The sequence below is a fragment of the Amphibalanus amphitrite genome, unplaced genomic scaffold, assembly GCF_019059575.1.
Source record: "Amphibalanus amphitrite isolate SeventyFive unplaced genomic scaffold, NRLGWU_Aamphi_draft 001569F_arrow, whole genome shotgun sequence".
In the NCBI taxonomy this organism is placed as follows: Eukaryota; Metazoa; Arthropoda; class Thecostraca; order Balanomorpha; family Balanidae; genus Amphibalanus; species Amphibalanus amphitrite.
The window spans coordinates 62,577-78,184 of record NW_024883062.1 but is presented as its reverse complement, the minus strand read 5'-3'; the positions used below and the strand labels follow the sequence as shown (position 1 = coordinate 78,184).

Here is a 15,608-nt window from a genome sequence, read left to right as displayed (position 1 = left end):
TAGTGTTAACTCGGGCGCCTCCGCTCGATCGTCTCCGACAGTCACTACCGTCTCTGGCCGATCGCCTACCCCCGGTCACAACCGTCTCAGGTCCAACGTCTCCGCCGGTCTTCCCTCGGTCGTCTCTGTCGGCCGCTACCGTCTCCGCTCGGACGTCTCCGAGTCACTACCGTCTCCGCCCTAAGCATCTCGCACGGCGGCTTCCATCGCTGTCCAGGGATCTCCCTTAGGCCAGCCGCTACTGTCTTCAAGCCGAGCGTCTCTATTGGTCATAGCTCGGCCGTCTCTGCCGGCCATACCGTCTCCTCCTCCGAGAAGGCCGCTACCCCTCTCCGCTGGTTTCTCTCCCCCGACTGGTCTCCCCGATCCGTCCGCTACCGTCTCCCCGATCCGGCCGCTACCGTCTCCCCCGTCGGGCAGCTCCCGTCGCACCATCTGCGGCCCGGGGCGCCGTGCCGTGACGTCACGTCACGGTCAGGCCTTAAAGTGAGCGCGTGCGATGACCCGTGTCAGTCCGGCAGTGGCGTGGTGCGTTTGGGCGAGCGGCTGCGTCGGCTCCGTCACTGGTCCACGAGCAGAGAGGTAGGTGAGCTGACCCCTAAACGGTCCATATTGATAACTTCTCAGATCTTCTACCCTCCCTACCAAAATTCTAATTATGACCACAAAAACCAATCTGCGACAAATTGAGAGTAAAAGTGAATCCTCGCGTAACCGTGTAGCTCGATGAGAGTGAGAGTGTTTGCCAAGATCAGCCTCAGAATCACGTTGAAAGTGAGAGCGACTCCCAACTTCAGTTCTGGGTCTCACCGAAAGTGACAGTGAAGCGGCACAGTTATCTTCGCCCGAGCCTGGTTGCGAACCGTGCTTTGGTATACTTTGGTTGCTGAGGCTCTTGCCTTGGTATCGAAAGACAAAGGCTGGTTGTTTCCTGTTTTGCACAGGTGAACTTTTTAAAGCCGTAAATGTGTCATTGATCTGTACGTCGCAGCTAGAAAAAAATACGCTTCCAAATCTAATGGTGGGCGTGGGTATCGTAAAATTTAATGCCTTGGAAGAGTGACTGAGCAATGTGTAAGCATAAATAGGAAAAATAAGCACCCTAATTTGTCTACAGAGGTGTCAAAGTGGATATATTTTCCAGATATGTGCATGGATCCGAGAAAATGGATCTAGAATTTGATCCCACGGATCCTGATCTCGGATTCGTCGGGATCATAGATCCAGCTCTTTAAATCATCGAGAGATCCGTAGAGATCATAGATCCAAGTCTAATTTTTTACTTAAGATCCAATGAGATCATAGAACCTAATTACTTTGAGTCAACACAGAAATCCAGAAAAAAATCCATCGCTGAAACTCACAAACGTTCTGTTTTAGTGATTTCATGTGAGTGCATGCCATAATCCATAGTTTTGTGGCACTTATTGCCATAAAAACACTTGCAAACCTAATTTCGAGTTTGTATTTGTATTTGTATATTTAAAATCGCCAACAGACAATAAGTCCACTTAAAAGGCGAAGTCAAAGAGACAGTAAAACAGCACACACCCACACACACAACACACACACACCTACATACACACACACACACACACTGAAGATAAAAACACGTAGGGTTATAAACACAGGAGATGTAAATAAATAAATAATAGCCTAAAAAGCCTAGTAAACAAGAAACACTAAAAGCACAGCGGATGCGATCACGCCGCTTCCAGCCCTTTCACATAGTTTAAAACGTGTCCTCTAAAAGTGTAGAAACTATCGCTAAAAACATCAGCGGGACTTCTAGTTAAAAACACGTTCATGGCCCTCGGTAGTCGGCGCAGAAAACCATCCCCGACGGTCCGTACGCGCCAGGGAAGCTCGGCGAAGAGCCGCTGTGAGCGGGTTGATCGCGGCGGCACATGGAGCGGAAAGCTACCAAGGAGGTTAGAAGAACGGATTTTACCGGCCAGGATATTCCTCAGGAAGAGCAGGTCGTGTTGGTTTCTACGGACAGACAGTGATGTAATACCAAAATGATGCAGAAGAGAAGGATAGGACAGAGAGGAACATGGCGAGGATGTGTGGCTATTCAACCACAACAAGAATTTGTGCTGCACACGATCAACCCGCTCTGTGTGGGATTTGGCCGCTCCCGCCCAGACCACGCAACCGTATTCCAAAATTGAACGAACATTGGCATAGTAAGTAACGAGTAACGTATGTTTGTTAAATTTCGATCTCTTAGTCCCGGCCTGAAAGGTTCTGATCATCAGGCCTAGGGCCCTGTTTGCCTGGCATACAATCCGGGACACGTGCGCCGAAAATGACAGCTTGCTGTCAATTGTGACGCCAAGATCTTTGATCTCGTCTACGCTCTCCAGAACAGCGCTGCCAATACGGTAGGTGGTCCGAACGGGAGCGCGCCGCAGAGTCACACTGAATCCTTTACATTTGGCTGGGTTTAGAGACAGACCCCATGTGGCCGACCAGGAGCTCAGCCGGTCGATGTCCGTCTGCAGAGTGGCAGCATCCTGGCGCGTCGTGATTTTCCTGAAGATTTTTGCATCGTCTGCGTAGAGTAAACATTCTGAGTCTAGATCGGAAGGGAGGTCATTGATAAAAATAGAAAATAGGATCGGAGCAATCAATGACCCCTCTGGAGTTCCCGAAATGACACTAGTCCATTCCGACGTTTTGCCGTTCAGTGTGACTCTTTGGCGCCTATCGGAGAGGTACGAGACAAACCACATGAGAGCCGAGCCGTGGACGTGGAACGAATTTTTTAGTTTGTGGATCAAGTAAATGTTGTGCATGATGGGATCCACTCAGATCATCATCATCATCATCATCACGTTTATTAAGAAACAAAAGAATACACAAAATCAAGATAAGTAAGAACTGGTGCAAAAGCACTCGAAAGTGCTTAATTCGAGGCACCAGCTCTGTTAAAGAACATACAAGCAAATAAACACATACACACATATACAAGAACTTAAAATGGACTCAAACAAACTAAATCGCCGGTCGCCGCCACCAAGCCGAACGCGTCGCGCATTAGAGGTTGTCCAGAGAGCCCCGTTGCCGACGCCACCCCACCGAGACACGCCCATCCCGCCTCGTAATTAAATAGTCAGAGTGTTGGGATTGTAAAGCGCCCAGAATTAAGTAAGAACGTTTGGAAGTGTTGAGCCACCGCCCGGCCGTCGCCACTATTTAGGTTGGTGCCATGAAGAAGGATTTCCAATTTTTTATTAGTTTGGTATTCATGAAAGTTAGTATGGAGTGTTTGCGATACTTTTTGGTAAAGGATGCGTCTTTGAGGTAAAAACAATGGACATGCTGTGATGAAATGACGAACGCTTTCTATGCTGTGACCACAAGGGCATGCCGGAGAATCTTGTTTTTGAATGTTAAATTGTTGTGAATTTAAATCGGACATTCCATTTCTTAGTCGCGAATGTAGGATGTTGCCTGTCTTTGACCCAAACGAGTAGTATTTTGGTGGCTGGGGGGAGCCAATATGGTGTACAATGTGTTTTTTGAATTCTACTATGGATAAGGATTTAAATGTTGCCGGTAGTTCGTTGTACTCTTTGCTTGTGGTGATAAAGAATGATCGTTGATATGATGATGTTTTCGGACGTTGGATCGTGTGGTCATGGGCATTTCTTAAAACCAACTGTGTGTCTGTCACCCTTGTGTTTGTTATAAGTTCTTGTATGTACTTCGGTAAAATTGGTTTCGATTTAACGAGTTTGTGATATAGTGACAATCTATGAATGCGTCTTCTTGTCGTTAGTCTGTCCCATCCTGTCTCGAGTCGTAATTTGTCGGAGGGTGTTCTAAAGAGTGCTCCTGTCGTCAGTCTAGCCGCTCTGTTTTGCAATGTCTCCAGTCGTGTCGTGTCCTGTACTGTGATATGTCCGTCGTAAACAGTGTCACAATAGTCAAAATGTGGTCTTACATAGGTTGTATATATTTGGTGAAGGATGGGTCTTGGCAAATGTTGTGCAATAGGATACAACTAGGGTGACCCGCGTGCTCCGCAACGCGAAAAGGGATATTTTCGATCGGCGGGTGTTCGGTTGTTCTTGTGTCGGTTGGGTTATCTATCCATTTCGGTCGATTGCTTTTTGACGGCTAAACGTTTTGGTTTGTGGAAAAAATATCCACCGCATCGAGGTGCCCGTGTCTGATAAGCATGCTTTCCACTTCAGAATCTGTCAAATGTGCTTTATAATTGAGGTGCGTAGTTTTAAGACAAATGAAAGGCGTAGATAATTTTCGCTAAAAATCGTTTTGCAGAGGTTTAAAACATTTATATTTTTAAGAATACTGTTGCTTGTCATGCAAACGTGATGATTGGATCTTGGAGAGAATTGAATGCTCTTTCTAATGATAGCATTTTCAATTGTCAAGCGTATCAGGTTAAGCAGCAAATCCCGTGTAACTTTTTAGTGGCACATTTTGGACAAATACCATTTAATTCAGCGATTTTTTCCACATTGTTTTTGATCAATTAGCTTTTCACAATTTTTCCATGAGAGACGGTACATTTTTATTGCTAATAGGCGCTGTTTCAACTCATTCCGTCTGACGATCACCTGAAATTAATATAAATTCCAAAATCCGTTTAAAATGGCACTTTTTGAAATGAAATTGCCCTCACACTTGCACGTGGCGCGTGCCACCCCTGCACCGCACACTATTCGATTGCCCGTTCGATTCTCTACACGATGCTGTTTTCCCCGTGCCGATCGGGCGCACGGCTACCGAGATATTGCACGGGGAACGGACCCGTGTCGGGCAAATTTAGCCATTTTCGCTCGTTTTTGCCAGCCGATTTATACATGTAAAGTCTATGACGCGAATTTGCACTTTTTGGGCACGCGCCACGCGCTCGCTATCGATCCGATCGAGCCGAGACCGCTCAAAGGCACGTTGTCCATCCTTGTTCTATAACTTGCGCAAATTTCAGCGCGGTAGGTGCAACGGTGTGACCTGTAACCCGCGCTACGTAGCACCATGTCGCGACCTTCGTAATAGACAGAAACTACGCCTTCCTCAAATAGTAATATAGACAAGCGGCTGCGCCACTTGCTTCGCGGCGTAGCCATAAAATACGCAGCAGCCAGTTTGCTTTCGAATGGTGTTTGATTCATACCGATGAGCCGTCTGGAAGCAGATATATAAAGGAACTTTCTGATGGCTTATTTGGATAAAATTTGGGTCATACGGGGTCAAGTCAGGTCAAGTCGGTCACCCTGATCACACTGGGTCAGGCCAGGTCACCTTCGGTCAGGCCAGGTCGTATAGGTCACCACGTCACATTGGATCGGCCTGTACCACACTTCTACTAATTCTACCCATACCACTACTCCTACCACTACCCCTACCACTACCCCTACCCCTACCAATACCCCTACCACTACTCCTACCACTACCCCTACCACTACCTCTACCACTACCCCTACCACTACCGGCACTACCCCTACCACTACCCCTACTACTACCACTACCCCTACTTCTACCCCTACCACTACTACTACCCCTACCACTACCACTACCCCTACCACTACCCTACTACTACCCCTACTACTACCCCTACCACTACCCCTAAGACTACCCCTACTACTACCCCTAACACTACCCCTACCACTACCCTTAATACTACCACTACCCCTAACGCTACTCCTACCAATACTACTACCACTTCACTACCACCACTACCACTGGGTCATGTGAGGTCACAGATTATCATTTAAACTGATGAACTAAAAAAAGAGTTCCTTACCGTGCTCCTGCTCGTGTAATTCCATTATTCTTAATCATATTTGGTGGAAATAGCGCCTTGTGACGAATGTGGCGCGTTGCGACAAACGTGGCGCATTTGTACCTGTTATTTTGCCATGCATCCTTCCACCGCATTGCACCTTTATCGGACCATATTTGACAAAGTTGTGCGATTTGCGGCAAAAATAGCGCATGTGGACAAATGTGGCTCACTACGGCAAACGCGGTGCATTTGTGTAAGCGCATTGAAAACTGTCTTTCTTTTCCGAAAATCAACACCTTCATTCGCCTCTGTTTAGCAAAATAAATAACTTGGCCAATCTGCAAATGAGAGGCACCCGCCGCCGATCGTCATGCATTTTATTGTCAAAGGCGAATGAACCCGGCTGCCGATGCCTTGAAGCAAGCTTGAGAGCCGAGCAAAATTTGGAGAAAATGCACCTTTTTCCAGCGCGTGCCACGTGCGAACCATCCACCCCCCGGGACTCGAGCCTCGACACTGCACGTGCGCGTGACGTCATCAACACCCTGCGAAAATTTCAGCCCAATCGACCGCACCGTTTGACCTGTGCACGGCGTCAAAGCACACCTCTGCACGGTGCAAACAGACAGAAACACAGACAGAGTTTCATTCTACAAATAGTATAGTAGATGGACTGAGGGATATGTTAACTTTTTTGCATATTTCGTTAATATGACAATGAAAGCGAAGATCGTCAGAGAAAATTAAACCGAGATGTTTGTGTGATTTTGCTAGTGGTATTGCTTTCCCTCCGAACGAAAGAGTCGGTGGCATTTTGGAATGTTGTCTGTGAGTGAATGTTTGTTGCACTGTTTTGTCGGCGTTGAAAGTGATAGCCCAATTTCTTCCGTATTCGAAAATAGAGTCCAGGTCTTTTTGGAGCGATTGTTCTGTTTCGATCATAGATCCATATTCCGGGTTTTATCTTCGGATCCTGTGAGATCATAGATCCAGAATAAATTTTTCACGTCGGATCCGGTGGCATCATAGGTCCTAACCTGCAATTTGCTTCGAGATCCACTGAGATCATAGATCCATCACTCGGATCCATGCACATGTCTGGTATTTTCAGCGATTGATGAGACAGCATCAGCATTATGTATGCACAAGTTGAATCAGCCGTATTTATAGTCACCGTGGAATCAGCTAATGCAGGGCTCTCAGTCCCCTGTCTGAATATTACTTAGTTGTGAGGAATTAACAAAACAAAACAATATCTTTGTCATTTTTTAATAATATGTCGGGCACACAGACGGTAATTTAAAGGTTTACAGACGGTAATTCAAAGGTTTTATCATGTAAAACAAAAAATGTTGTGAACTTGCATATAGAGGTCATGTCAGGTTAAAATGATGGCATATCTCAAGCAAGATCCCTTTACTACTCACGATCGCAAGTACCCTATGGTCATACTTGACTACTTGCCAGTCGGCGATGGCCGAATGAGATTTGTGCCTGACGATTACGAGCCCTAATTTAGGACATAAGCACGTTGTATGACTTCAACCGGCATGAATTCCATCGAGTTTTTTTTTACAAAAGGTTTAATGTTCTGAAAAGCATTCGTTACATGCACGGCTGAGCCACCCGGCCGTTTTCCTGTCGCGCTCGTGAGTCCCGTCCTGCTGCGGTGACGGTGATGAGGGTTTCTCCCGAAGTGCCCACCTGTCGATCTGTGTCGCCGACACGTGTAGCCGCTGCACTCGACACGGTGGAACGGCCCACCTGTAGCACTCGGCGCTGCCGCCGGAATCGAAATTCCAGCTCCGCCGCACACACGAGTAGGAGCAATCGAACAGCGCCAGAGCGGCAGGCCGTGCAGGTACAGTCCCTTTCCACCACTGATATGGAAGCAGCACATATGGAGCCGGCGCAGCCAACCCAGCTCCTATTTCATGATATCTCTGTATGTAAAATGTAAGATAATCCTGATTTTTACAGCCAGGATCGACAAAGCCCAAATGGTGTTTTCAGAAAGTGACCGAAAGTGTTTGGCTTTGCAGAATGTTATTAACCCTCGCCCGCACATGGGGGGGGGGGGGTGGTTGCCACCCCCCCCCCCCAGGCAGTCTTTCTGCTCTGCACTCAACATTTTTAGAGCTAGAAGGCTGATTTTTCGTATAGCTGCTCGTCTATCCTTTCTTGATGTCCACTTAAAATTTCAAGTTTCTGTGATTTTTGGTTTCGGAGATATGACCTTGTTTTTCAGGTCATGTCATGACCCAAATGGCCAATTCTCAACATCTTGCGTTTGCCATGGGCCTTGTGAGCTTTTGACACCCTGATTTCGGCCTTTTTTGCCAGTCTTACCTCCCACCTATCATGGAACATGTTGTTCGACGATGTACAGGGGTCAAGGTCAGGGTCAAGGTCAACCTAGGTCATCTAAGATAATTGCGTTTTAGGCAAGCTGAATTTTCTTTTTGTGAAGTTTTTTGACTGCATTTTTGGTAAAAGCTTCTCAGATCATGATTTCATGTAATATGGACCCAAAAACAATCGGTGCACACATCAGTATACACACAGACACACACAGACATACAAACACATATAATTGACCTTGACCTAACTTGACCTGAAATGACCTCAGCACCAAAATTCTGGTCGGATAGTGTGACAAAGAGGTTCTAGCTGGCTTGGCACCAGAAAACAGCATCGTCATCGGTATTTGATAAGCAGCGCACTTGATATCCAACGGTGACCCAAAACAGCAACATTTTTTTGTTTGACCTGACCTGGAAGGTCAATGACTGACCTGAGAAGGTAAAACTGGGTATCATTGGATTCGTCTCTTCCCAAAGAATCTTTTTGGTCTTTACTGCTAAGCTCTATCTCCAACAGGAACGAAATGGCGCGGGGGGGTGGCAACCACCCCCCCCCCCCATGTGCGTTCTAGGATGGCAAAATGGCATGTGCGGGCGAGGGTTAATGATCAATTTGCAAATACCTGTTTGGTGAGCCAATTGTAAAAAATAGCTTGACGCGCAAAACGTAACAAGATGGTGTTTTATCTTATGTAAAAACCGGCTAATTTATTAGTTTAAGGGCAAACCATTCCACACTGTCACATTTTGTTAAAATAACGTAGTACTGGGGTTACTTGGGAGTTCTTTCTGCTACGTTCAGGCTCTGCTTGCCGAGTTGATGGTAATCGGCAGTCGGCACTCCTACAAACCTACATATATGCGGATCATGCTTCAACGCAACCTCCCGCTTTCACAGCTAGTTAACGATCTCACGAAAATGGGATGGACAGCAATTTGCAAGAATGATGTCAGTAGTACTTCAGGGCAAGTTGATGCATGATGCAACCAGTAACAACAACACTGGTCCGTTGCGCGATTGAGTGTCTGTTGGTGATTGGTCAGCTTGGCACCATCCTCATTTGATGGCCTCTTGCGAACCAATTCTTGCTTACATCACTCTGACCTTACACTTTGTGAAATATTGGAAAGCAATGTATTCCGAGTTACTGCAGAGCATGTTACAAAACCTGCAATATCGTGATCAATTTACAAAATTGCACACCTCTGGAGTCATCGACGAATCTTCGTTCGAATAACTAGGGCGACTACGACAGTCACGCAGACTGACCCTGGCCATATTAGACGTTTTGTAATCGTCTCGTGCATTCTTCGTGAAATGTTGAATGCGAAACATTTAAAACATTCAACAGATACGGCATTATAAGGTCCGATGAAGAAAACGTCGAGCAGCTACTTGCTCGGGCTCCGGCATCGCATTTGTCATTTTACGAATATAGGCATTACATTGACCGCTGATGAAAAGAATCGTTCTTCAAAGAAACTATAAATGAAATTAAACATTTCTATCAATATATTTCAGCCAAGAGCAGATTAAATTCATCCCATCGGCACACGCTAGGTATATGGATATCGAAATTGCGGTCCGAGTCGTCTGGCCCACCGAGTCTAAGAACCCTCCATCCTTTGAGCCGCAAGACCGGCCAGTCTGTCACACCCCGCTGTTTGGACTGAGCGCAGCGTGGGACGTGGGCAGTAAACGCTGACAGACAACCTCTGCAAACCGAACCGATCGAAAAGGAGCCACACCACTCAGCCCAGCTTTCACAATTATGTAGTCATTGCTAAACCAAACCGCATGTCATCTTTATTGAAACATCGGGAATCTGCCCGGAGTCGTGCTGGGATGCTGTCACGACGGCCCGCGGCCAGTCTGTCCGGGAGGGCGCGCCAGACGCGCACAGGTGGGGCCGCCCCCCTGACTGGCCCCAGGGCGCGACCAGGTGCAGTCACCAGGTGTCCCGATACTCCAGCCAAGGCGTCAATCGGTGAGCGGCACCGGTGGCCTTCTGTGCCAGCTCGGCCACCTCAGCACTCTATCGAGGACACAAATCGCGCTCCCTGCTCAATAAACTGGTGCCCGGTCAGGCTCTGGCGCGCGCCGGTTGCGCCATCGCCACCAGTCGGCGTTACCCCACTGGGTGCCGGCGCGCGCACAATCCACTCCACATCAGCGGACAAATAGAAAGTCCACGTCGGTGGCGTTACCGGGCGAGCCACCACCACTCTGGCGTCGTCCCCATCTCGCACTCCAGACGGCCGGCGCGTCCCGGAGACAGCCCTCACCGGCCAGCCGCGGCCCCCTTCCCTCTCAAGGGCTCCGCGACCGGGCGACCGCTGAAATTTGACCGGCGCGACCGGCGCGAGCGCGTTGGCCTAATAGCCCTGGCGGGCGGGCCGGTCCGTGAACCCGATATAGTCCACCGTCTCCGAGATAAAGGTATGCAGATGAGTGGCTAGCACGTATGCAGGGTGCACGTGCAAAGTTTCCCCTCATTGAGACGTGGAAGCTACTGAAGCCTTCTAACTTCTCCCCGTTACGAAATCCCCACAGTCTGAGTTACCGTCTGAGCTTCGAGTCTACAAATGGCCCAATAGCAAGAATTCAAACGAAAATGCTTGAAGCTTAGGTTGCTTGTGTTGAATGGATCAATTTTTAAATGACTGGGAGTAATCAATCCCTCTCATTAACGATTATACAAAACAATTAAACAAAATAATAAGTACTCAAGAAATTCATGTCTGTTCGTACACCTACAAACAGTGCCCACTGATATGAATTCACCACAGTCTGCATTGTTCGGGGTAGATCTAGACAGCTGATCTGAGAAGGCTTTATTCATTCATACAGCTATGGTGAGAGACGATGCCGTCACGACGCCCAAGGGGAACACTGATGTAACCCATAGGTATCGATGATTCAGGCACGGATGTGAGATATCTGCTGTCGACTCGGCATGGAACAGGGCCGCATATTTTTAACTCCCATCTGCAACAGGGTCGCGTGCTCCTGACCCGCCCGGAGCAAGGCCGCGTGCTCCTGACCCGCCCCGAAGCAGGGCCGTGTACTCCTGGCCCGACCTGGAGGCGTGCTCCTGACCTGCCCAGAGCAGGCCGCCTGCCCCATTTGTTTTGCGCACGCTGCTGAGAGTAAAAACGGATCTCTGGGGCAGATGTGACGCGTCTCGGCGGCTCGGTTGTTTGGTCCTGTCGACGTGCCGTGAGAGATGGCCGCTGGCCATGCGGCGGCTGTCGGCGGCTGTCTGGGACTGTCGAGGACGGCGACAGGTGCGGCGCCGACACAGGCCCGATCGGGCGGCCCCTGACCGACTGACCGGCGCGCGGGCACGGCCGACGCAAAAACCGACAGCGGGGAGTGGACGCAGAGAGACATGGGGCGTGAAATCGTGTACGAGTATGGCGAGCGTCGGCTCATAAAGACAAGTGAGAATGCACACACAGATAACGCTGCCGCCACGCAAAAACTGCAGGCAATGTTCTTGGCTGTCGCGTTGAAAGGCCTACGCAATGACTTGTAAGGACAGGGTATTACGGTATTACCATATCCGGTCCGGTTGCTTTAAGCGTTTCATTCGTCAGCCATTTCGCAAACCTATGCGGTTTTTCTATGAGTCAATAGATACCGATAGCAAGTCTGTACGAAGGCACGCCTACGTTGCATCCAAACGCAATGCCACAAAGCGTTGCAACTGCGTGGAAATACCTCGACAACACGACTGTGACAGGCAGTGTGCCCGTCGAGCCATTTTATTTCAAATGCCGTCAGCAGGATTTGAATGCGTCTTAGGTATGCATAAAATATACAAGATAGGTATTAGGTAGGCTATGGGGAGTGTAGGTCACCTGTCGCATGATTTTAGGTACATGAGTGCAGGCAGCCGTGCAAGGCACCTATGTTCCTAATGTTCAGCAATCAATGTAGGTATTATGCATGCAGAGTATAATCAAATAGCATATGCAAATTACCCAGCCCTGTAGAGGCGGACGAAAGGAGACGATTCATACAATCATCGATGTACCGAGCTTACATCCATGAGATTGAGAATGCATCGAACGAAACATAGAACAATATACTTGCACAATAAGTTTGAAGTGCAAGCTGCGTGCATGTGGACAGCTGTGACTCTCACTGGTATAGCTTGCTGAACACTGCTTGCTCCAAGTCTCAAATTGTTGTCACGTTTTCACGCAGTGCGACTGACCGGCCGCTCTCCCGTCTGTCCGCAGAATGGCCTCTGCCCTGTACCTGAGTCTGGTGCTGAGTGGAGTCGGCGTCTGTCTCGCCGCTCCCGACTTCTACTCGGCCTGGTGCCCCTGCAGGCGCTCCAACCAGTGTCCCGTGCCGTACGGCAGCTTCTTCGACGACATCGCCCTGTTCGGAGAGGTGCCGCCCTGCAAGAAGTTCGACTACGTCCGCTGCTGCTCGTCCAGCAACATTCCGGAGGGTTTCGACCTGGCGCGGCGGCCCGAGTACCTGCCGCGCGCGGTGGCACCCGCAGAGAACAGACAACAGGGCCGGCTGCTGGCCGTCGCAGCCGACACCAAAATCGACTTACAGAGCATCGAAAAGCGACAGGACGTCATCGACTTCAAGGCAGCCCAGGAGAAGCTGAAGCGCGACATCGCCAACGGGATCGACAACCCGAACCCGCCGTGCGGTTGCTACACGGCCGGCACCTGCCCGGGCCGGTACTCGACCAAGTCGACCGGCCGCGACATCGGCTGTCTGGCCGGCTTCGAGACGTGCTGTTTCCTCGACGACCCGTGGCCCAACTACCAGGTCACCAACCTCACCATCAACGCGCCCTGCTCCATCGAGGAGGCGTGCTCGCGCTTCTTCGGCAGATCGCCGTTCGACATCGCGTCATTCGGTCCGCTGGAGCCGTGCTACCTGGGCCAGAACCGGTGTCTGGACTACCTGGCTGACAGCACCGGCAACACCCCCACCGTCGTGAGGCCGCCCACAACGCAGGCACCCACCACCAGGCGCACAACCACGCGGCGCACGACCACTCGGCGAACAACTACGACGCGGCGTCCTACGACTACCTACCGCACCACGACACGCCGTCCTACGACCACCTACCGCACCACAACACGACGTCCCACAACCACCTACCGCACTACGACCCGTCGTCCTACGACCACGTACAGGACCACCACGTCGCGACGATTCCCAACTACCTACAGAACCACGACGCAGCGCCCCACGACCACCTACCGCACCACAACCGAGAGGCAGCCGGAGCCGGAGCCAGCTCCGAGCGGCGGCAGCAGCAACAACATCATCGACATCATCACCAACGGGGCCTACCTGCCCCCGTCCTACGACTTCGGCAACGCGGCGGAGCGGGCAGAGCCGGACGACATCCAGTTCGCCCTACCGTTCTGAGCAAGCACTGCTGTAAGTCAGAGCTTCTCACAGAACAATCCTGCAGTGATCTTTGTGCTTTTGGAGGAGGGAAGGGATTGTTGTACTTTGAGAGCTGCTGGCAAGCTGAAGTGTCCTAATCTGCCCATAGCGCGCAATCAGCAGCCAATTTTTGCAGGCGGCTTGTCCTCAAATTTCAATGATAGAGTCGGTAGTCACCAGAACGTGCTTGAACACAGGCCAGTGGAAAGACGACCGTGTAACTCTGGTGTCGAACGAAACGAGGTAAAATTGAGTAGCGTTGGCCAGTCCAGAAATGGGGAGCGTGAGTCACCATGGTTGAATCTGATGCCTGCTTAGGGGATGGCGGCTCAACGCATCCCTCAGAGACCTCAGTCTGTCTGTCTGTTGGGAGGAAATTGGCCAAGTCCCATTGTCGATGATGAGTGTTCACCACGTCCCCTTACGGACCAGTCCTGCCGCTGCTGCGCCAGTCGGCTGCTCAGAGTGTTGTTCTGTGTGCAGTTTATGAGCGCGCTCGTGGCGCCGTGTGTGCGTCGGTCGTACGTCGGGTGTGTTTTCGTGCCTGCCGGACCGGTATCAGATGAAACGGCCCGGCTCGGACGCGAGGCGTCGGAGAGTCGCGCCGCTGAGCGCAACAAATCGCGCACGCCGCTTGTTTTGTTTCTCGTCGACGTAATACAGTGTGTGTGCGGAGGAGTGTAACGACGCTTTCTTTGGAGATACCATCCAGTGAGACAAGGTCATTAATATGCATTGAGTGAGCCAACATCAGTGATGTCCGTACTTGGGTCACTAGGTCGACAGCTATTGATTTTGCAACAGGATGCACATCGAAATATGAATATGACGAGAAACGTTACCGATGACACGAACATGTGATCTGGCCATGGACCGGAGGTCAGTCTGAGACTCCGGACAGTGCGGCCATGAGCGCTCGCCCGGAGAGCATTTGTCTTGGGAAGGGCGACGGGGACGCACGGTGACAGGTGGATCAAGGTCCTGCACGGCGCGGCTGGCGTGTCATCCCGTGTGCGACTCGGGCCACGTCAATAGAGCCATGTCACAACAGTCGTGTCACTGCGTCACACGGCCCTCGGGAGGGTGTAACACACGGGCCGTCACAGAGCCCGGCTGTGCAGGTCGGGTCGATGCGTCACACTGCAGCGGCGACGCCAGCCTGCCAAACCACACGGCCTATAGGAGCGCCTCGCTCCGGCGACCAACATAACACCAATGCGGGGAATGCGTAACGTCTGACCCACATCGGCGGGTCACAGACGATGAATCAGAACTGCGCGCTGCCAGTCAGCAACGCCACACCATCCGATCCGAGTCGGACCTTTTTCACAACCGCAAAAATGGCAGACAGCACATCAATCAAATGGCGCACAATTCCTCACGGCCCGAGGGGATCCTACAATGCAGGACTATGTATAAGAGATCGTCATCAGAGAGCCGGCCATGTGGCTGGCAGGCAGCGCCAGGCACAGATTCAGGATCCTCATTTGCTGCGGACCGTGAATGCTAAACGTCGCGTTGTGAGCGGTGGCAACAGGCACAGAAGCGCGTCTGCCGTCTGCACATGCTCAACTTGCTCTTTACATAAATTTACATGTGCGCGCGTGTTGCATTTGGGCCATCCCCAAATCTTCCAGCCGTATTTAGTTAAGTTGGCTACCTGAACCACACCACGCATTGGCATTCAGTTCAGGTTGCTCTGCATTAGGCCATGCCACCTCCATTTCAGACGACCAGCATACCACACAGTAGCATTGATTTCCCCCTCACGAACGCGGAAGTAGCATGCATAAACACCTTACGAGCGTTATAAGACTGTATGAGGGCGTTAATGGGAATAAAACGACCTTATGCCAATCTACTAGGGTTGACTATTAAGTAATGGAAGTGCCTTAAGCAATTAAACGGGTTTGCACGTGCACACATTATTTAGGTGTCATTTCATGCGCCGATCTTTTTTCTATCCAATGGTGAAGACCACATGTCCCTAGCTACTTTTTGCTATAAGCTATCGTCGTTTTCCCAAGAGACCTCCCGAACCTGTGGC

The 15,608-nt window shown here is 50.3% G+C and overlaps 1 protein-coding gene across 1 annotated transcript; it reads left to right on the top strand.

Annotated features, from left to right (window-relative positions):
• Positions 1 to 512: 512 nt before the first annotated feature.
• Positions 513 to 14,241, top strand: LOC122373901. Its single transcript, XM_043352349.1, has 2 exons — positions 513 to 582; positions 12,376 to 14,241. Exon 2 carries the CDS (start codon positions 12,377 to 12,379, stop codon positions 13,538 to 13,540), a length of 1,164 nt encoding a protein of 387 aa, XP_043208284.1. The 5' UTR covers positions 513 to 582; position 12,376; the 3' UTR covers positions 13,541 to 14,241.
• Positions 14,242 to 15,608: the final 1,367 nt, after the last annotated feature.

What these genes read in the sequence shown, in the direction of transcription:
- LOC122373901 (XM_043352349.1), top strand. Translation starts at nt 12,377, where the DNA reads ATGGCCTCTGCCCTGTACCTGAGTCTGGTGCTGAGTGGAGTCGGCGTC.